General features: G+C 35.6%; 1 protein-coding gene across 1 annotated transcript in view; it reads left to right on the forward strand.

Annotated features, from left to right (window-relative positions):
* Positions 1-21,118, forward strand: part of LOC129232599 (prostatic acid phosphatase-like) — a 53,644-nt gene extending 32,526 nt beyond the window's left edge. The window contains exons 6-9 of the mRNA XM_054866732.1: positions 568-657; positions 3,300-3,420; positions 9,051-9,142; positions 18,553-21,118. Coding sequence (XP_054722707.1) covers positions 568-657; positions 3,300-3,420; positions 9,051-9,142; positions 18,553-18,903 — 654 coding nt within the window. The 3' untranslated portion in view covers positions 18,904-21,118. The remainder of the gene's footprint in view (positions 1-567; positions 658-3,299; positions 3,421-9,050; positions 9,143-18,552) is intronic.
* Positions 21,119-22,973: the final 1,855 nt, after the last annotated feature.

Here is a 22,973-nt window from a genome sequence, read left to right on the forward strand (position 1 = left end):
TTTTTAGTTTAATCGTACCTTTTGGCGGGGGTTTTTTTTTTTCAGAAGTGGCTCTCGGGTGGGGACTCGTGTTCCTAATAAGGCCAATATGCCATTTTTGTTCAGCTAACAAAAATAGTTTAAAATTAAATTTTCACACGGAATGATTTTTTTTTTCTAATTTTTTATGAGTTATTTGATTAATAAACAAAATTTGAAGCCAATTGAGTCGTATGAAATGGAAGAAATATTAGACCTCGAACTTTAGATTTTCCTTATTTGGCACACTTACTTTATACATTTATAAGGTACGCATACAAGTTAATACATAAAACTTATTATATACACATGCATTTAATGTATATTCGCGTACAAGTTTAATAAATTTTACATAAAAATAATTTCAACTGTTTAGCTATTTTTACAACAATTTTTTAGTGGTATTTCAGCTAACATTCTCCTTTTTTCTCGTAATCACCTGTGTTTGCACCATTCCTTAATGAATGCATATTCGAACTGAGATCTGACTATATTTGTGTTATTGTAAAGAAATTTGCATTGAAGTTTCTCTGTTCTTGCTTTTTATAGTTTCTTTACTCCTATTGGTCAAATCATAGTGGGATGGAACTGAATAATTGGAATGATGTGGCCCGTTTATATGACGTAGTGAACCGCGAGGTAGGTTTTGTTTTCTTCACCGATATATTTACGTAAATATATATATATATATATATATATATATATATATATATATATATATATATATATATATATATATATATATTCACTCTTTTCAATAGATTTGGCAGTAAACAGTCAATTAGCAAACTAATTCAAAGCTCTAAACTTAAGTCGGGATCAGAGTCAAACAAACAAACAATAAATTTAAATACAGTAGAGCAGCCTCGTTTTTCCGGCTCTCGTTTATTTGGAACTATGGTATATCCGAATAAAATTTTTAGAGTTTATTAAAAATTTTATATAGCCATAAATAGTCATTTTAACTGATGGGAGCTGAATGTAAGTTTGCCAAACATTCGCTTTTTATTTTGATTAAATTCCAACTCCTACATAGGTTGTAAAATAAATTATCGTAATCTAACGAACAACATGACGTATTTGAAACGTCAGTCCGACACTACTACAGTAGGGTGGTTCAAAAAAACTTTTTTTCAGCTAGAGTTGAGGACACCCCTTATTTTTTTAGACTTACTATTAGTATTATGCTGTAAAAATTTTAGCTTCTTGTGCAAATTTTAAGAGGGCGCTCAATGACCCTTCAATTTAACATTAGCCGTAGCGTAGAAAATGTCAAATTTAGAAGAATTTAATTTTCCCAGCTTTTTTTTTGTAAATAATTATTTTATTGCAATGTATGTGCACATTACTAGTGTACATTATAATATATAGCATTGTTTTTTTAGTCTAATGTATTTTTTAACCCCTCTCCCCATATTGATGAAGTTTAGGGGAGGGGGTTGAGCACCCTCTTTCAGTTGAAATAGGTAGCTAAAACTCTTCCAGTATATTGCTATCCGGAAGTCTAAAAATACTGAGGGGTGTCCCGTTATACAGGAGAAACTTTTTTTTTACATGTATTTTTGAACTACCCTAGTGTACACATTTGTCTAGTTGCATATTTTTTGAATATTTTATAACCATTTATGATATTCAGATTCACTTTATGTCTCTTCTATCCCAATACTGACCAGAAAACCAGTATTATTATGAAAAAAAAAAATAAATAGGTAGCAACCGAAAAAAACGTAGTAGAACATGTTTTTCGACGCTTAAATTTTTTGCCCTCGTGTCCCCGTTATCGAAATATGACGTCTTAAAGTCTGTTCAAATTTTTAGAAAAGTCGCCAAATTTAGCGGGTCTCGGGGAATAATGGAAGACATCTTTCACACACCTTGCAGACAGGGCCGACGAGAGGTCATTTTATTGTCAACCTAGTCGGTAACTAGGGGCCCGGCCCTTGGAGGGACTCGTCTCAGAATCGGAATAGCATAAATATTGCAAGTAATTATTAAGCGGGTTAAGTGGAGACCAAACTGACAAGAGCCAGAGTCTTGACTCTCGACGGCCCTGCTAGCAGATGGATATCCTATCACATGCAGACGGTAAAACCAATTGGTATCTTCAATTTCTCGCCAAGTCTTTGAATATAGTGCTTGTCTTAAAATTTCGACTGATTTTAAGACTTTATATCTTGACTAGTGGTACCCGCACGGCTTTGCCCGTAGTAGAAAATTAAAAGGTCTTTTGGTTCGCCTGTATATTTACAAATGATGTATGGTGAATTTCTCGCCAATTGGCTTGTGTCCATGTTACGGTTCCGCGTTATGATAACTTGGTAATTTACTCGACCATCTTATGATAATTTTTCTCGGGAAAATGTTCTTTATAAATTGGAATAGAAAAAGAACAAAATCGAATTTTCGAAAAATCAATTAGAGGTGCACACCCCCATGCTACAAACCAATTCTGTGCCAAATTTCACGAAAATCGGCCGAACAGTCTAGGCGCTATGAGCGTCATAGAGATCCTGACAGACAGAGATCCGGACAGAGAGACTTTCAGCTTTATTATTAGTAAAAGATAACGGCGGCAGGAGGGCAAATAATTTTTACGCCAAAAAATGTCTCAATTAACTTTTTGGATTTCTACCTATTTAATTTTGTTCGTTATTACAACTATTCGTGTAGTTCCCTAGTGAGGTTTTTTTTTATGTTCACATTTTAAAGTTGATACGAATGGCTCAAAAAAGGTTGTTAGATCAACTCATATTTATAATAGCCATAATTTGGACAGACTAAAAGTAACCATAAAATGCATTTCAGTTTATGTTTGGTCTGTGGAATATGATGTAGGAATTTTTAGTTGATTTTTCTTTCCTTGTATTTTTCTTTTTTCTTTTCTTTCTTTCTTTTTTTTTTTTTTTTACTAGGAAAAATGTGTGGAATATGATGTAGAAATTTTAAGTTGATTTCTTTTTATTTGTAATTTTTTTTCTTTTTTTTTATACAGTAAAACCTCGCTATAACGATATTTTGGGGACCAAAGAAATATATTGTTGTAGAGGGATATATTGTTATATCGAGGGCCTATATATTTTGATAATACAATAGGTTTTTTTTTAAATTAAATGTTATAAGGAAAAATGTGTGGAACATGATGTAGGAATTTTAAGCTGATTTCTCTTTATTTATATTTTTTTTTCTTTTTTCACTAGGAAAAATGTGTGGAACATGACTTAGGAATTTTTACTTGATTTTTCTTTATCTGTATTTTTTTTTTTTTTTCTTTTCTTTACCAGGAAAAATGTGACTTGTATGTGCCCTCATGGGCGAAGGCGTACTGGAAAGAAATGGAAAGAATCGCAAGTGCTGCATATAAATTCAATTTCGATACTAAATTCAGTATCAAAGCTAAAGTTGGTATGGCTCAATTCTGCTATTTAATTCAGTTCAGCGTGAAAAATATTTTTCAGTCCAATACCCGAGCTTCGATCAGTTAGAAATGTAAACTCCAGTATAATTTATTCAGTCGAAAATGAGAAATCACGAGAAAATGCTGTTACGTGTACTGCCGTGTGCACGTAGAGGGCAGTAACAGCAAATTTTTCTTTTTTTTTGAGCAATCACGATTGCTTATTGTTCTCATTTGACTGTTTTTGACGTTACGCTGATTTTTCCCACCGCCACCCTCCGCACCATCACCGTGGACCGGCTGGCTCCTCACGATGCTACTCCTATAGCGAAAGCCGTCTCCAGGTTGCATCCATGTCTTACACACACGCGCATACATACACAACTACACACACACGCGCACATACACACACACACAAACACATACACACACAAACACATACACACATATACACACATATAAACACTTACACACACGCATACATACACACACATACACAACTACCCACACATTCATGCATGCACACAGACACAAACACATATGCCTACACACACATACACATACACACACATACACACATACAAACACTTACACACACGCATACATACAGACACATACACACACACACATACACAACTACCCACACATTCATGCATGCACACAGACACAAACACACATGCCTACACACACACACAAACACATACACACACAAACACATACACACACAAACACTTACACACATACACACATACAAACACTTACACACACGCATACATACAGACACATACACACACACACATACACAACTACCCACACATTCATGCATGCACACAGACACAAACACATATGCCTACACACACATACACACACAAACACATACACACACATACACACATACAAACACTTACACACACGCATACATACAGACACATACACACACACACATACACAACTACCCACACATTCATGCATGCACACAGACACAAACACATATGCCTACACACACATACACACACAAACACATACACACACATAGACACATACAAACACTTACACACACGCATACATACAGACACATACACACACACACACATACACAACTACCCACACATTCATACATGCACACAGACACAAACACATATGCCTACACACACATACACATACCCCCCCCCACACACATTCATACACACACATACACATAACCCGTACACACAAACAAACACGCCTACATACACACACTCGTGATTGCGAAAAACATAATTTGAATTCAAGATGTCAAAATTCAAATTAATTTTTTTTTTTTTTTTTGCATTTTTATAATCAATTGCACATTAGCCCAAGCTTGCTTATTTGTTTCCGCTGAAAAAAAGGAGCGAAAAAACGTCTAATGGGGTCGTTTCTGAAATTTTAAAAGTATTTTTTTCTGAAAGAGCATGTTTAAGAACATAGGATCTGACCTTTTTTTTTGATAAATTTTTTTACGTTTAATAATTTTAAAAAATTGCTTAAATCGGAGCGCTTTCATTGTTTACGGCTTCTGCAATGGCATCACAAAGTGATGAAACGCCATTCAGTGTTGACATTTTCACAGTACAAAATATTTAATTCGCATCTTTACTCACGTGTATTGGCAAGGAAAGGGTTGATAGCAAGCGTAGAACGCAATATTTAATTCGCTGCTTGATTATCATAACGTGGAAACGTAGTAGAAAGATGCGGCGTAGTGCATCATTTGTGACGTCATCAAGACCACGCCTTGTTTGAAAAATCTGACGTTTAGAAAAATTAATTAAAGAAAGAATTAATTAAAAAAAAAAAACTGTTGGGAAAATGAAATTATTTTCTGGGTCCATGTTATTTTTTGAGCAATCACGATTGCTTATTGTTCTCACTTGACTGTTTTTGGCGTCTTTTGATTTTTCCCAACGCCACCCACCGCACTATCACCGTCGACCGGCTCCTCACGATGCTGCTCCTATAGCGAAAGCCGTCTCCAGGTTGCATCCATGTCCTACACACACGCGCATACATACACAACTACACAAACGCACGCACTCACACACAAACACATACACACACGCGCATACATACACAACTACACAAACGCACGCACTCACACACAAACACATACACACACATACACCTACACACACATAATCAAACACATACACATACGTAGACACACGCATACATACAGACACCCACACATACACACACACAAAAAACATACACACACACATACACACAACTACCAACACTCATGCCTGCACACAGACACAAACACACATGCCTACACACACATACACATAACCCCTACACACAAACACATACCCCCACACACAAACACACACGCATACATACACACACACATACACACATGCCTACATACACGCACACACGAGCGCCTACACGCGCACGCGCGTACACAACACTCACTCACACACATGCATACATACACTCACACACGCACCCACACACATGCGCCTACACAGACATACACGCGCATACACACGCTCGTGATTGCGAAAAACATAATTTGAATTCAAGATGTCAAAATTGAAATTTTTTTTTTTTTTTTGCTCATTCTATCCATTTCAATGACTAAAAGTAGTACTTTTAACTGAAGGAAACGACCCCATTCCAACATTTCCCTATTGTTAGCATTGAACCCAACACGTATTCTGCTGTGTGCAGGTAAAAGGCAGTAACTGCAAATTTTTCATTTTTCATTTTTTTGCATTTTTGTCATCTATTTTACGTTATTTTTACTGCACAAACTCGCTTATTTGATTTCCCCTGAAAGAACGGCGCGAAAAAAAAACGTCTAAGTCCAACATTTTTGTTATAATTACCATTGAATGCAACACGCATTTCTTCAAATATCTCGAAAACTCATTTCTGCAGATACTGCCATTTGCCTGTCCACGGCAGAGTACAATACTGTAAATTCTCAAACAGCTACATCAACACAATAATTACATTTATAAAAATATTTTTTCATAAATATCTTTTCCCTGACTGTCTTCGATAGTTTATTATTGTTGCAATCAGTGGGCCTGGGGCCTCATACTCCTAAGGGGCATCAAATTACTTAAAGAATTATGTATAGCATTACAACTATGCAAAAAAATACATTCATTTTTAAAGTAATAATTAAAAAATAATGACTTTATAGTTAGAAGAGAACTTTCTTAAAGGAGAATTTTTATTAATTCTGCCAGTAGAGAGTTTACAATGTCACAATCATGAGGTGCCCTGAAGGGGACTTATGAATGCACATGATAAATTATTTACAAAGTTCTATGATTGAAAAAGGCGCCCCCAAAAATGCATTCGGATTAGGTTATAGAGCATTCAGGGGGCCTCGAAATTAAATGGCCTAGGGCCTCACTTTCAGTTAGTCCGGCCTTGGAAATTAGCAATTTCCCATGGCACAAGCGTCCCATAAGGTACAACACTCTCCCCTACTTTTGATAGAGTACATGATGAAATTTAAACTGCGTATTTTTACTTCCTTTTACAAAAAAGTAAGTACAGTAGAAGACCGTTATAACGCCGACCTTTATAACGCTATTCTCTATAAGACGCACTACTAATAGGTTTTGAAGTTAAAAAAACTCCCTCTGTTTTGTCTTGCAAACACAAAAATTGTTAGGCCAATTAAATTTGGAGACAGTTTATCATCTTTCCATCTTAAGTCAAAGCTTTTGAATGAAAATTAGTTCTCACAGTAAACAGAAAATACCAGATGACTCTTGAAGATGCAGCTGTTATGCAAGCCATGAAGCCAGCAGAAGTGCAGGATAATTCACTTTTTTTCGATTGTGAAACATATTTATTTGTGAATTACTAATTGTAATATTGGTGCTTTAATACTCATTGCAGATAAAACTCATTCTGTAGTTCTAATATATAGATATATTCTGAATATTAGTTTCAAAATTTGTGAAATGATCTATATAATGCAAAGACCTGTATAACGCAAAAGCTCTGGTTCCAAGGTGTGCGTTATAACGGTCTTCTACTGTATTGTATTCGCGAAAAAATTTTCACACAAAAATCGCCCTTAATTTCCATTTTGCTCACCCCCAAATGAATGTTCGAGTTTTTTTTTCGACCCGACCACACGTACATTTGTACCTAAGAACGTACAGACGCCCGAAATATCCATTTTGGAGTTTCCCGAGTTAATTACAACGAGTTTTCTCGTGACGTCTGTATGTACGTATGTATGTGCGTATGTGTGTCGCATAACTCAAGAACAGTATGTCCTAGAAAAATGAAATTTGGTACGTAGACGCCTAGTGGGGCCTAGTTGTGCACCTCCCCTTTTGGTTGCATTCGGGTGTTTCTAAAGGGGTCTTTTGCCCTTTTTTGGATGAAAATCATTGTTAATTTCGATGCAACCTCAAGTGGTGTTATAATTTGGCGGACATTTGGCGATATATCGCCAGTCTTTTGGTGGCCAAGTTTGTCGCCAACTTGGCGACAAATTTGGCGATTTTTTTTGAGCAATCACGATTGCTTATTGCTTTCATTTGACTGTCTTTTGCGTGCTATCATTTTATTTTCCCACCTCTCCAACCACTGCAGCATCACCGTCGACCGGCTCCTCACGATGCTGCTCCTAGAGCGAAAGCCGTCTCCAGGTTGCATCCATGTCCTACACACACGCGCATACATTCACAACTACACACACACACGCACACATACACACACAAACACATATACACATGCATACATACAGACACCTACACAAACACATACACACACATACACAAACACGTACACACAACTACCCACACATTCATGCCTGCACACAGACACAAACACATATGCCTACACACACATACACATACCCCGCCTCCACACACACACACAAACACATACACACACAAACACCACCATACACAAACACATATACACATGCATACATACAGACACCTACACAAGCACGTACACACACATACACAAACACGTACACACAACTACCCACACATTCATGCCTGCACACAGACACAAACACATATGCCTACACACACATTCACATACCCCGCCTCCACACACAAAAACACTCATACACACAACTACCCACACACTCATGCCTGCACACAGACACAAACACACATGCCTACACCCACATACACATACCCCCCACACACAAACACGCATGCCTACACCCACATACACATACCCCCCACACACAAACACACACGCCTACATACACACACTCGTGATTGCGAAAAACATAATTTGAATTCAAAATGACAAAATTTAAATTAAGTTTTTTTTAAATCTGGTTTCAATGTGGCCATTGTTGGTGATATTTAGAGAGTTAAGTCTTGAATCACATTAAAATTGCAATTATGGGGAAATAACATTAAATTGGTGTAAAAGAAAGTCATGTGATGCTCACATCAGCTCGTTTATTTTCGATCCATACAAAGATGGCGCAGGAAGTTTACAAACTAGTTCGAACTTGCACTTTTACTGAAAGCGCTTTAGTTTTTTGATATTCATTTCCCTACTTCTTATTGCTGGGAAGAAAAACCAATGTCATTACAACAGTTAGAATCCGTTTTTCATTGATTTTCATTTTCCTTAATTGTTACTCAAACTTTTCATTTGTTTGCCATAGGACCACTCATCGATTTAATGGTGGATAGAATGCGAGCGAAAACCATGGAAGATGATCCTAACCCCGACGTAAAACTCCACGTTTATGTAACGGTAAGATATCAGTTTCGTTTATTTAGAGTTTCGAGTAATTTTTATTGCAACTCTTTCAATTTGAATTTTTTGAGAAAGTGCACTATATCTCACCCCTGAAACAGAAGCGACACGTCTTAAAATTTTGAAAGAAGCAGCACATTGGTAATTCAATGCTATTGGGGAAAATTGGACTCATCGAAACACCACTCATTTTTTTTTTTATTTATTTTTTATTTATTTATTTATTTATTTTTTGTGTATGATGGGAAAATTAAAGGACAGAGGTTGAAACACATTTGACAACAAGGGCGGATACAAGGGAGGGGCGATGGGGGCGATCGCCCCCTCCTTGAGCCGAGAAACTAGTACTTTCTTCAAGTATATTTTCGATATTAAAGTTCCAAAAACGCAATTTTACATAATCTTCGATGGTGTTAGAAGAAAGGGAGCTATTCCGGAATTGAAGTTTTGAAAACGCAATCGTAGCCCATCTCTTATTACTCTGGGGATAGGGACTAGAGCTTTCAATAGGACTTTTTTTGAAATTGAAGTTCTAAAATCTCAATTTTAGACGATCTTAGATGATAATTAGGGATAGGTTCTGTCTCACCCTGGATATGTTTTGAAAGAAACACAACTATAGGACACCTTTGTTTACATAAGGGTAAGCGATGGGGTTCAGTACACTCCTTCGAAAATTAAGGAATTCAAGTTCCAAAGAGTGAACAGTAAAAAACAATCGCCCCCTCCTTGAACATTTTCTGGATCCGCCCTTGTTTGACAAAGACCAATTTAAACATCTAAAGGGGTCTCAGGACTTTTTAACATCAAAAAGCCCATGTTTAGAAAAAAATATATGTTAATTATCCTCATAAATACTTTTCTAAACAGTTTGATACCAAACTTTTGGTAATCATTAAAATATTCCGAATTTATTAATAAAATAGTAGGAGCTGTTTACGTTGCGGAGCATTGTGAGTTCGAACTTTAGAAGCGTTTTTCTCAAAACGTATAATTTCTGATCACTTGCATAATCTTTAAACAATTTATTTTTCTACTGCTCTGAAATTTTGAGCACATATTTTGTGGGACCTATTTTAGGACTTAAACCTCAATTTAACTAAAACTAGTAGAAAAATATTTTTTAAGGACAGGTTTTACATCACAATTATGATTTTTTTAAAAAAATTTAATATTAATTGCTTTCAAAAATATTTATTACTTTATGAGCTGAAATAAAATATGTATAACATCTTACTGTGACACTTGGCTGTAATTTAAGCCAATTTTGGAAAACATAGGCCTCTTATTTAAGTCAGAATCATACGCGGAGAAAAGTATTAACTTTTTGCGATTTGGAGGAAAATCATATTGCGTTTTACATCATAGTCTTAACTACAGTAAAACCTGTAAAGTTGACCATCCTTGTAAGTTGATTACTTGTCTATGTTGATCACCAATATACAAAAAATTTGACTGAGAACCCTTGACTTTGACTAACAAACCCTTTGAAAGTTGACCACCTGTCTAAGTTGACCACTGAAGCACTGTACCGCAAGTGGTCAACTTATACAGGTTCAGGGTTGGCTTTTTGCCGGCAGAAACTGGTTTTTGCTCTGCCGGTGGCAGAAACTGGTTATAACCGGTAAAAACCGGCAGAAACTGGTAGAAACTGGCAAAAACTAGAAAACGTTTTTAATAGCTTTAGTAATTACTTAATGACAGGCAATTAGGTAAGTAAAATAAAAAATATAACTCCATTTCGTCATTGCAAAAACTTAATATAATAATTATTTAATAATTAGTTTAAAAATATGTTAAATAACAAAACTGACATTTCCAAAGCAAAATAAAATTTATCACAGTTGAAATTGCTATGTGTTAGAAGTTTTAGCCTTGTAATGCTGTAAGTAACAAATTTTTCAGTTTGTTGCTTATAATTATTTTGTTTGCATTTAATATAAAGTGTAATATATCAAATATTTAAATAAATACAGATTTGTTTTATTTCATTAAACTCTAAAATTCAGGAACTTGTCATTTTACCCTTAATATAACTGAATAAAGCTATTCTCAAAGAGCTTAATCAAGCAGTTACTGATAATCATTTACTCGCCTATATGCTCCATCCAAAATATTTGGGAGTGAATTTATCATGTAATCAAGAAGAAAGTGCCCGCACTTTACTCACAAATATTAACCCTGATTATGTACCTTATAATATAGCTTTACAAAACAAATCGGTCCCTTTTCCCGAAACCTATTTTTCCAATCAAGTTGTAACAACTACTCCAGCTACCAAATGGTGGTCCAGTTTGTAAAAATGTGCTATAGATGAAAGTTTTGTGAATCTTGCTTGTTCTTTGGGGATAATGCCAGCTAGTTCTGCTGGGATTGAAAGAATCTTCTCAAATTTCTCCTTTGAGCACAACAAATTGAGAAATTGTTTAGGTTTAGAAAGAGTTAAAACTTTTATTTTGTTACAGGCTGCTGCAGTGTGAAAACAATGTAAAATTTGATTTTGAATGGTGATAGTGTTGTAAATAAATTGTATTTGGGATAATATTTGATTATTTTTCTTATACATTTTCTATTGTATGTCAGAAATTGAATTTATGTCATTATTTGAGTTTCTGCCAGTTTCTGCCATAAATGTGGCAAAAAGGGGTTTTTGCCATGCCGGTTTTAACCGGTTTCTACCAGTGGTTTTTACCGCCTTGGCAGAAACCTGCCAACCCTGTACAGTTTTCACTGTATTTTGAATGAAAAATCAATTTGAAGGTACTAAATTACGCATTCATATGGGTATTTGTAGAAACAAAAAAATCAACTTGCCAAAATTGTTCCTTGATCAGATAAAATTTTTTGAAAACAGAGCTGTTTTCGCATGCTCGTCAACGCCGGGAAAGTACTGAGACCCCTTATTCCTGCCCTGTAGATTGAAAATGGAAAAATAAATTTAAAATTCAAAAGGTTTCTAATGGTAAGTCTATTGACAAAGTTCCGCGGCTGATTCATAAAGATTTCGTTTACGAGACATTTCCAGAGCAGTGATGTTTTATGAAGAGTCTGATTTACAATGCGCGCACGCCGGCCGTTTTGCGTCATTTATAGCACACCAAAAATAGAAAGACACGAGCCAGACGACTGCACTTACAACTTTTGCTGTGACATCTTATCAATATATATGAGGCAGTGAGAAGCAAAGGGATGTAAGTGGACGTTTTCAAGTTTCGAGTAAAACGCGTTTAAAGATAACATCCTAGGTAGGCTTTCATTGATTTTTTTCCCTAAATCATTCTGTACAGCAGCACCTACCAGCTCTACTACTACTATCTCTTTCACAAAGACAGAGAAAAAGTTACTCTACTATTTGTACTGTTTATCTTCAAATTTTTAATTTATCACTTACATCCCTTTGCTTCTCACTGCCTCATATGTAGAGCACAATTGCTGGTGGAATTGTTATCTCCATTTTGTTTTAATGTGTAGCACATGACAGATGATTTTCTTCTTAATTAAAGTGTAAAAACTCTGCCTCCCCCTCCCCCCCGCACGCACACGCACCCGCCGTTACCACTTTTGGTTTCGGAAACACTTTTGCTGTTATTTATCGGGATAATTTTTCTCCGATATTGAGATTAATCCCTCACAAATGCAGTTAAACTCGGTTAATACGAATTATCAAAAAAATCCACGAATTTGTTCATACTATTAGCCGATACTTTTATGCTACTGTGAAAGTACGAAATTGAAGAATGTAACATTCATCGGTATTTTACCGGAAGTACTCGGTATTTCTTCGATGGCTCTGATCGGTGAATGTTGACAACCGCCGGTGAATGTCGATATGCAGTTCTTCCCGCTACTCTACATTTGCATATGACAGTTAATCGAGAATTTACAAACATGATTAATCTAGAAGGTTTAAAAAAAAAAAAAAAAATCTTCACATTTTTGTATTCCAGACATGCGTTTATAGCAAGGACGGATCCAGAAAATATTCAAGGAGGGGGCGATTGATTTCAGATGCTTACTCTTTTATAAATTTCAAAACCTCCACCTCCCTAACATCATGGAAGATCGTCTCAAATTAAGGGGGTTTTTTGAGCAATTACGATTGCTTATTGTTCTCATTTGACCGTTTTTGGTGTCCGTGCCTTTTTCAACTTGGACCAGAAGCCTTTGCAGCACCACCGCCCACCGTCCTCTGCTGGCGGCGCGGCGCGGCTGCTCCGATTTTGAGCTATCCGCTTCTCCTGGTCGGAGGCGTCCATGTCCTACACACACTCACGTTCACACACATACACACACACGACTTCACACACATACACACACACGAGTTCACACACATACACTCACACACGCCTACGTGCATACACACAGGTCTACGCACACACACAACTATGCACAAGTAACCCCCCAGAAGGAGAGGCGGACTTGGGGGGGGGACAGGAGCCGTTTCTTAAAACAATAACTCCAATGAGTAGGGTCCTGTCTCAGTTCGTGATTGCGAAAAACATAATTTGAATTCAAAATTTCAGAATTCAAATTAATTTTCTTTTTATTATTAGTTTAAAACTTCCATTTCTAAAAAAAGTCATCAAAGTTGTCCTATAATTGCTCCTTTTGAACTTCAATTTGAAAAAACTTTCTAAGGGACAGCCCCCAAAACCCATCGTATGTCATCTAAGATAGTCAAAAATTGAGTTTTTGGAACTTCAAAAAACTTGCTGAGGAAACGTTTTCAAGACTAATTCTGAAAAAATTCCGAGGGAGAGCCTTTTTGCCTTTTTTTTTCGTAACATAATTGAAGATCATGTCTAAAATTCCGTTTTTCGAACTTCATGCAAAAAGAGAGTTCCTGCATCTCGGCTCAAGGAGCGCCCCTCCCTTGGTTTATAGTTTTTGACAAGTGTTAGCAGGGCCCGATTACTGAATAGGCGAACTAGACTGTGGCCTAGGGCAGGGGCGGCAAATAGGGGGGTCAAGAGGGGGCGCTCGCACCCCCAAATTTTTTGCGCAGAATAATAGAAAATGGGTGAATTCAATTTATGTGAGTCGGAAATCTAAGTTCAGTAAAAAAAAAATCTCGCTGATTCGCAGTAACTATTCGATGAAACTCGACACATTTTCAGACTGGAAAAAGTGTTTTTCATTATTTGTATTATGACTTATAAATTCATGAAGTATTTTCCGACCTTTTCAGAACACAGAAAACTGTTAGAGAACCATGGTTAATTTTAACTAAAGAAGACATTTCCTCATATAGGCTAAATATTTCATACTTCGTTGCCCAGTGTGGTGTGTCCAATATGATAGGCTCGTGCAAAGTGGTGTGGCTGCAAGGTTTTCGCAGGAAAACTCCTTGATATTTTACATTCACATTTACGCTCATTTTTTAAGTGTACAGTCGAGTCCCGACTTACGCGAGAGATGCGTTCAAAGACTCTTCGCGTACGTTGAAATTTCGCGTTGTAGAAAAGGGTATGTATTCAAATTTTTTTGAAACATACCAAAGTCTTTAAGACGCTTATAAACACCCCTCAAACTGCTTTAAAGCATTCCTCAAGAAAACATTAAAGTTTCTTATAGTTAAGAACTGTACTTTTACTGTAATTAAAACATAAAAAAGCTGCTTCATTCAACATAAAAAAAAAGCTGTTAAGATGCACAAAATAAATGATCAATGGCAGGGAAAGACATAAAATAAAACTACGTGTCACGTACAGCACTTATACTTAATGTTGTGCTACCGTCGACGTACTTTTTAGTTCTTCAAGCATCTTTAAAAACTTTAGATGAAACAGTGGACTAAGGTGTCATTTTATTTCATCAACTTTAATAATTAGAAAGAAAGAAAGACGCCGAGTGGTTATTTGATGCACTAATAAAGCGATGCGTGGACTAGTATGGTGAAGGGAACTTCCGCTATCAGTGACGAAATAGGGATAAAATATATTCACGAAATCAATATTTAGGATCCAATAACGAAACCGATACTTCCAAAAAAAATCGTATTGCAAATGAGGAATTTTCGTTACTCTAAAATCCGTTACTCGGGAAAAACTCGCGTTATAGCCATTTCGCGTAAGTCGAATCGCGTTGTAGCGGGAGTCGACTGTACATTTATTTAATGAGTGTTCATTGCTTTCTTCTGCTAGAAACATATTTCAGCTGCTCAATGCATTATATGCTTTAATAGAAACTTCTTAAAAATTAATGTGATTATTGAAAAAAACGTATCAACAAATACCTTTTATGGGGCTCTATAATTATGCAATCTCGAAGTGACACAAGATAGTCTTTAAGAGTTAAAACCATAAAAAGATTTCTTTATAACTTCAAAGCAGTGATTCGACGACTGAAAGAATTATTGCAAAACGATTCTTTCAATGGTGAAAAAGCTCATGCCCTTTTTCATGCATGACTTCGTTTGAATTTTTATTCAATTTGTTTGTATTGAAGAAAGTTTTTGAAAAATGTTTTACTCTATTAAAACATCTTCAATTCGCTACGCTTAATTTTCGGACTATTCAAACCACAGTTCAATCTACAATTGATCTGTGCACCATACTACTATAGTTCAATCTAAAATTGAAACTGAAAATGGATTTTACATAGATGTATATTTCAATCAATTGTGAAACTTTTCAAAAAAATTCTTCCTCCGAGCCACTTTTAAAAAGACGCAAAAAAAAAAAAAAAAAAAAAAAAAAAAAAAAAAATTAAAAAAAAAAAAAGTGACACAATTTCACATGATGATGTGAAGTCAAACATTGATTTTTCATTTGTATGAAGTAATAGATTCAGTTTCGAATGAAATTAACACAAGATTTGAGGATAATTATTTTTCAGTATGGTTGGCTCTATATTATCTGAATTGGATTTTGAAAACGAAAAATAAAATGCTTCAATTATGAGTAAAATTTTTAGCATGAGGCAGGAAAAATTACATGCAATATACCTAAAAACTAGTTATCACATCCAGAGACTACAGTTTGTTCTTGTAATGGACTCATCAGTTTGGATTAGTGAATAACAGAGCTGGAGGCAGATGACGTCTTATTGAAGCTGAGAGCTCCCACGAGACTAGATTCAAGGATGAAAAATGAGGCCCCTCACAGTTTTTGAAGTAGCCTGGGTGATTTTGAAGAGCAAGATATAAAAAGTGTTTTCATACATAACTTTGTTACTTTAATTGTTTTTTAACCGACTTCAAAAAGGAGGCCGATATCAGTTCATACCGTATGTTTTTTTTTTTTTTTTTTTTTTTTGTCCACTCACAGCGTCTTACCTATGAACCGATTTTGATGATTATTTTTTTAATGGATAGGGGATGGCTCAACTTAGGTCCCATTACTTTGACCATATTTGTTCTTTAGAAAAAAAGTTATGGGCACAAAACAATAAATTTCCTGCAATTTCCCTATTAAATGATTAAATTTAAAACCCATTGTTATGAAAGTTTGGTGCCATACGACAGTAACATTAATAGTAATTGTAATGATAATTTTGAATGAAGGCTTCTCTGAAGTAAGCATCAAGTTTCTTCAGGGGGATATTTCGATAATCGGGAATCTGGCGCTGTCGTCTCATTTTTGGCGTAAATAATTTTATTTTGGTAACCCTGCTGATTTATAGTAACCCTATGTGAATTATCGAAATCTTCCCTTCTTCAGTGTTATTGCTCCATACTGCTTGACCAAGGATTGTATGGAATTGGCAAACATCCAGTTAAGGCGACTCCATCTGAATGAGGGGAAAAATAAAAATTTTATGCGCGTATTAAGCTCATTTGAATGAGACTCTGCTTAATTTAGAGGCTAACATACATCTCCAAAATCTGACATCCCTGAAAACTAATAGATGCTTCCATTTCCGCGTGTAAACCGGATCTTTGCCTTTCCATACAATCCGTGGTTAGACAGTAGTGGGGTAAACGGTAAACCTAACCTGGAAGCGAGGTGACGCAGTAATTAGGATCTGCTTAGCCTTCACAATGCTACCATTAGGTTTGCGTCAACTACACACAGTAGTATTTTTATCGTTATCGTCTATGCCAATAACAGATGATCGGGGCTAAGTAAGAAGATACAGGACTGCATAATAAGCAACTTAGATGCTGAGAAATGAAAATTAGTTAGGAAAAACGTAATACTTAAATAGTTATAATTAAATTAACTACACATGAATTCCAGACAGGAAGAAAGATAAGTTTTTAGTGCCAATCGCTTAAAGTTTAACGCTTGTTTATAGTTTTTTTTTTTTTTTTTTAGTATGGTGCATTGTTATGAAAAAAATAAGGTGAAGTTTCGTGATAGTAACTTCTTACTATTTCTGAAATACCTACATTTACACTAAAAAAAATAAAATAAAAAAATTTTGAAAAAAAAAATAGAACCGACTTCAAAATTGCTCTAAAAAGTGAAAAATAATTTTATTCTTTAAACATATTCGATAATGCTTTTAAACATAATTTTTGAAGTTGGCGCAAAAACAAAACGAAGCATTTATATCGTTATTCAAGTATGTTGTCAGCAATGCATAATGTATGTGATAGTGAAGAAACTGGGCCTGGTTAAATTTATGGTTGTAGTTGAGTTATGTCTGTAAATGATTTTATCTATCGTTTTTGCGCCAACTTCAAAAATTATGTTTAAAAGCATTATCGATGATGTTTAAAGAATAAAATTATTTTTCACTTTTTAGAGCAATTTCGAAGTCGGTTCTATTTTTTTTCAAAATTTTTTTTCTAACTATTCCAATTAACTCAGCTAATAGAGAAAGATTTTTTTGTCTCAGGAGACTAAAGACTTATTTTCGAAGCACAATGGGCAAAAAAAAAAAAAAAAAAAAAAAATCTATTTAGCTATACTGGCAAAACAGCAGGGCAGTGGCCACTGGTAGATTAGTAACAGGATTCCCTGCTCTTCCGAATTCCAAAAATCATGCACTAAAACTTTTCCAAAAGGTATAAAAGCTTTAGTATCAAGATGTTTTGTATAACTTATTAGAAAGTGAATCAAAATTTTATTTGTTTTTAAACACTAATTTTTATTCATATTAAACCGATTTTTTGACTGCTTCCTGTTAGATAATGTGTGTTTGGGACCGCACTGTGGTAATACATATTTAAAGAAACTCGACCCCCCAAATGAAATGCTGAAATGCCGCCCCTGGCCTAGGGCCCCCGATTTTTAGGGGCCCCCAAATGACCTAAACTGTTTTAACCAATGGTTAAAATTGTACGGATTGACTGCATAACATAACCCCCAGGGCCCCCTGCTCCTAACACTTGGTGAGGGTTGACTACAGAGGGGTCCCGAAAAACCATTTGGCCTAGGGCCCCCTGCTATCTTAATCGGGCCCTGAGTGTTATCCCTGAACATCAAAGATGATAAATCGTGTTTCTCTTTCGCAAACAGCATGACTGGAATATGGCAAGCTTCCTGATGTCCTTGTTTCGCTTCAACGGCATCATCCCTCCACCCGCTGCCACGGTAACCCTGGAACTGTACCGGTACTTCGACACGTACACGGTGCGCATGCTCTACTTCAACTCCAGTACGCCCGAACTGGGCGTCCAGGAACCGAACGTACTGACCATCCGGGGTTGCGCCGAGTACTGTCCTCTGGCTTACGTCGCGAACTACTTCCATGACTACATGCCCAAGGACTGGTACAAAGTGTGTGGCCTCAAGTTGAAGAGGGAAGAGGAAGATGAAAACGAGAGCGGAAGACCCTTTTCGCTTTCGGACAACAAGGCCAAAGCTTGATGTTTTTTTTTCGACCAGAGAGCCTTCTAGCACTAGAAAGACGGAGGGGCCTGTGTGGCCCCTCGCATAGTTTGTTGTTTAATAACTCGGATAATGTCTAACGGAACGTAATGTAACTTCCTGACTTTTTATTATATGGGTCATTTTCCCTAAACAGCGCAATTTGGACAGGGCAAGGAATGGCATTCACTGTGCCAGGGGAATGACACTTAGAGGAAATAATGTGTTTTACTGACGATATTATAATTTATGTAGGAAAAAGAAACACTACTTTTATGAAATTGAAAAAGATCCAATGTCGTGGTGTTCAAAAATTAGTTATTGTGGTTATTTGTTTCCTTTACATTTTACAGGGGAAGGACGACAGGGGAATGACAAAAAATAAAGTTAACTTATATATTGTCATAACTGCAAACAACAAATATCAATGTCACTTAAAGTAAGGGGGGAAACTCTATACAAACAAAAGTCAATCATTCATTGAGCGATTATTACAAAATTAAATGAATTATCAAAGACAGGGTAGTGACAGTCATTAAAAATACTTATCGAGATTTAACTTGAGATCACCCGAATAATACTCGACACCGTGTATTTATTCAAAAAGAACTAATTAAGATTATTTCTATGATGAGACCAGAATTCAAAGATTAAATTATGAGTTAATACAACTTTTACCAGGTGTGAGAAACGTTCATTCCATTCCTCGACAGGGGAATGACAAAAAATCAAAGGACATTTTTTACTATTTTTTTTTTAAATAGTGCAAACCTTGAAAAGTTTTTATTTTTCTATTTTACAACATTGCATAACACTAGTTAAGAGGTTAAACAACAATTTCTGTACAAATATGCATGGCTTCCTGAATCTTTAGAGCTGATTTTGCTTTAAGATGGAGGTAGGGACACACAGGGGAATGACATTTGTCCTATCAAAAAATTATTTAAATGTATAATAATAATAGAGTGTTTGTTTTAACTTATTTTACAAACATAAACACATGTTGTTAAAGCCTTCTAACGTCAGTTTTATTTCTATACTAGTTAGTTTGTTATTTTTGGAGCAAGGACAAGAATTTAGCAGTTTAGAGAAAATGACCCATATGACACTATTTGAATGCTTGTTTAATCATTTTATCATACGCCTCATAGTACTGTAAATATTGATCCTTATACCTAGAAAGACGGGAGGGGCCACAGTGGCCCCTAAGCTTTTTTACAATTAAAAAATGTTTTTTTTTCCTTTCTCCTAATTGTTCTTGCATAAAAAAGGCCATTCTCTTTAGTTTAACCTGTAACTTTCCCTTTTTACAGCCAGTTGGATATCCAAATGCTATAAACAGTACCGACTGCTTACCAGCCTAATGGTAGCCATTACTCTTGAAAAGAAAAACTGATCCAAGCTTTTAGCCAGTATAGAGAGAAACACTACAAATAATTGCATACTAAGTTTTTACTTAGTCATGAAAGAAGGTGTATTGGGCATGTGGACACACTCAGGAGGAATTTTTAAAATAATTCACCCCAAAAATGGGTAGGGGCCACACTGGCCCCTTCAGTCTTTCTAGGTATACAGAAAATGTCAGTCGTTCTAGTGCTAGAATGTTCTAGAAGACCTGTGGGGGCAGCAATGAAGGCATTATAAAATCGTTGTAGCTTTTATCATTTTGAGTGATAACTTTGAGGCAGTAATGGAAAAAGGTAATGAGAATGATCTGATAATATGAGTCATGCAGTTTATTTCTGGTTAGATGAACCTAGTCCTTGAGAGAGTGGATTTCTTCCCGGGGAGGTTAGCGAAAAATGGAACTGTTATTTTCATGAAACTGAGTTGACGATGGTAGCCCAATGCAATTTCGTGACAATAACATTTCTCTATGTACATAATCTCTTCAAGAGGAAGTTAAGTCTCGTGAGGTCAAAGTTCTTCTTACTGGAGGTGAACCGAGTCTAATTCAGTAGTTATTCAATGCTCTCTTTATTTTTACCAAAAGCAATTTTTAATATTAATGTACATGATATTTACTTTGATGGACAAAATATGAACAGATTATTTATTCTAAGGATAGCTTAAGACTGGCAATACTTCAATTTATGTAAAGCAATTTTGCCATCCCCAGCAGGTCTTCCGTAATATTCCAGTAGGCCATGCTCACAGTTTCTTTCTATGCATTTGTGTTGTTACATTAAGTTATTGATAATACATTTTTCCATTAAAAAAAATAATAAAAACATAAAAAAAGTATTCGAGTCTCATGAACTTTTTTCTTTTCTATTTTTTCATGGAATACATTTGTTAAAATTTGGTATCAGACAGAAGGTGATTTAAATGACGAATTCGTAACCTTTCATATATTACACGTGTCAATTGTTCTTTCAAAATTCGTTTCTAATTGGAGACTTTGTTGTAAAAAGGGAGCAAAACTCCCTTATAGGATTTGTGTTTTACATCGAATTTTGAAACATATCGTCGCCTTAGAGCAACAGTAAAACATCTATTCCCAGTAATAACACTAGGATATTCTACTGTTCCTCTGAGGCGACGATATAAGGAAAAATATTATCTTTCATTCTGCACAAGCTCAAGATATCTCCAACTGATATTCCATGTGATATGAAAGGAAAGGAGCTATCACAGCCTAACGTTTCAAGAGTAAAGAAAAATGTTACATATTTTGTTGTATTATCCTGAAGCTAAAGTATTCTCTATCATAAGACTCGCATTTTTTTTTCTTTATTAGTTCCAAATATATTTAGGTTATTCAGTGATGTTCCTATCAATTTTTCTGTGGTCACAGTAATTCATTACGCACAATATGTGTATGCGATCATACACTTAATATGTCATAATATGAAAATGTTTGAAGCTTGAGGGTATACGCTATATGTTTACAAAATGTTTGGGAGTATACGGCGTATATGGGGTATACTCTATGGGAGCACCACTGAGGTTATTACTAAAAAATATATATATTAATTTGAATTTTTGGCATCTTGAATTCAAATTATGTTTTTCGCAATCACGAACGTGTGTGTGTATGAATGCGCAGGTGTGTTTGTGTAGGCGCATGTGTGTGTGTGCGTGTGTGTGTATGTATGCATGTGTGTGCGTGTTGTGTATGCAGTGCTGTGTGTGTGTGTAGGCGTTCGTGTGTGTGTGTTGTGTGTATGTAGGCATATGTGTTTGTGTCTGTGTGGAGGCATGAGTGTGTGTATGTGTGTGTGTGTAGGAGTGTGTGTTTGTGTCTGTGCGCAAGCATGAGTGTGTGTAGGCGTGTTTGTGTATGCGTGTGTAGGATATAGACGCAACCTGGAGACGGTTTTCGAAAGAGGAGCAGCATCGGGAGGCCGGTCGACGCGACGGTGGTGCCGGCAGAGGGTGCTGGTGGGAAAATAAAATGATAGGAATTCAAAACAGTCAAATGAGAACAATAAGCAATCGTGATTGCTCAAAAAAAATTGTATTACCATATGTATTTGTAGTACGAACGGGGGGAACAGCACCATTCTGAATTATTAATTACAAACAGGTAACGTAATATTTTATTAAATTGCTGTCAAAATTATTTTCGTGGAAGCTGATTCAAACATAATCTAAATATAAAGATAAAATAGTTAAAAATGAGTTTCAAAAACAGTTATTTTCTGATTCTCGATTCTATTTCAAAATGTAGAGCTGTCCTCTTCCTACAGCGAGGTTTTTAATTTCACTCACAAACATGTCACTATCTTCATTTCATTTAGAAGAAAAAGAAAATTAATTTGATATTAGTACGACTCATTTGAGATTTGCAAAACACAATATTTTAATATTTGTTTCCGAAAAATTTTATTATATTTATCTATTTTTTAACTTGAAACTTTCACTTGAAAACTTCAAAAGGCATTTCTGATGTTCTATTCTTTTAATAAATAAATGACACCTGGCATATGCGGTTGATGAAGGAAAATTTATACTCAGCGACATTTTTACTACAGACGACCATTGAAAAGAAAAATCAGCTTTTCCAAATGAATTTAATAGATTATGCAAGATTATGTGAGCATACAATATCCCTCTCCCTACAACAA

This window comes from Uloborus diversus, unplaced genomic scaffold (genome assembly GCF_026930045.1).
Source record: "Uloborus diversus isolate 005 unplaced genomic scaffold, Udiv.v.3.1 scaffold_13, whole genome shotgun sequence".
In the NCBI taxonomy this organism is placed as follows: domain Eukaryota; kingdom Metazoa; phylum Arthropoda; class Arachnida; order Araneae; family Uloboridae; genus Uloborus; species Uloborus diversus.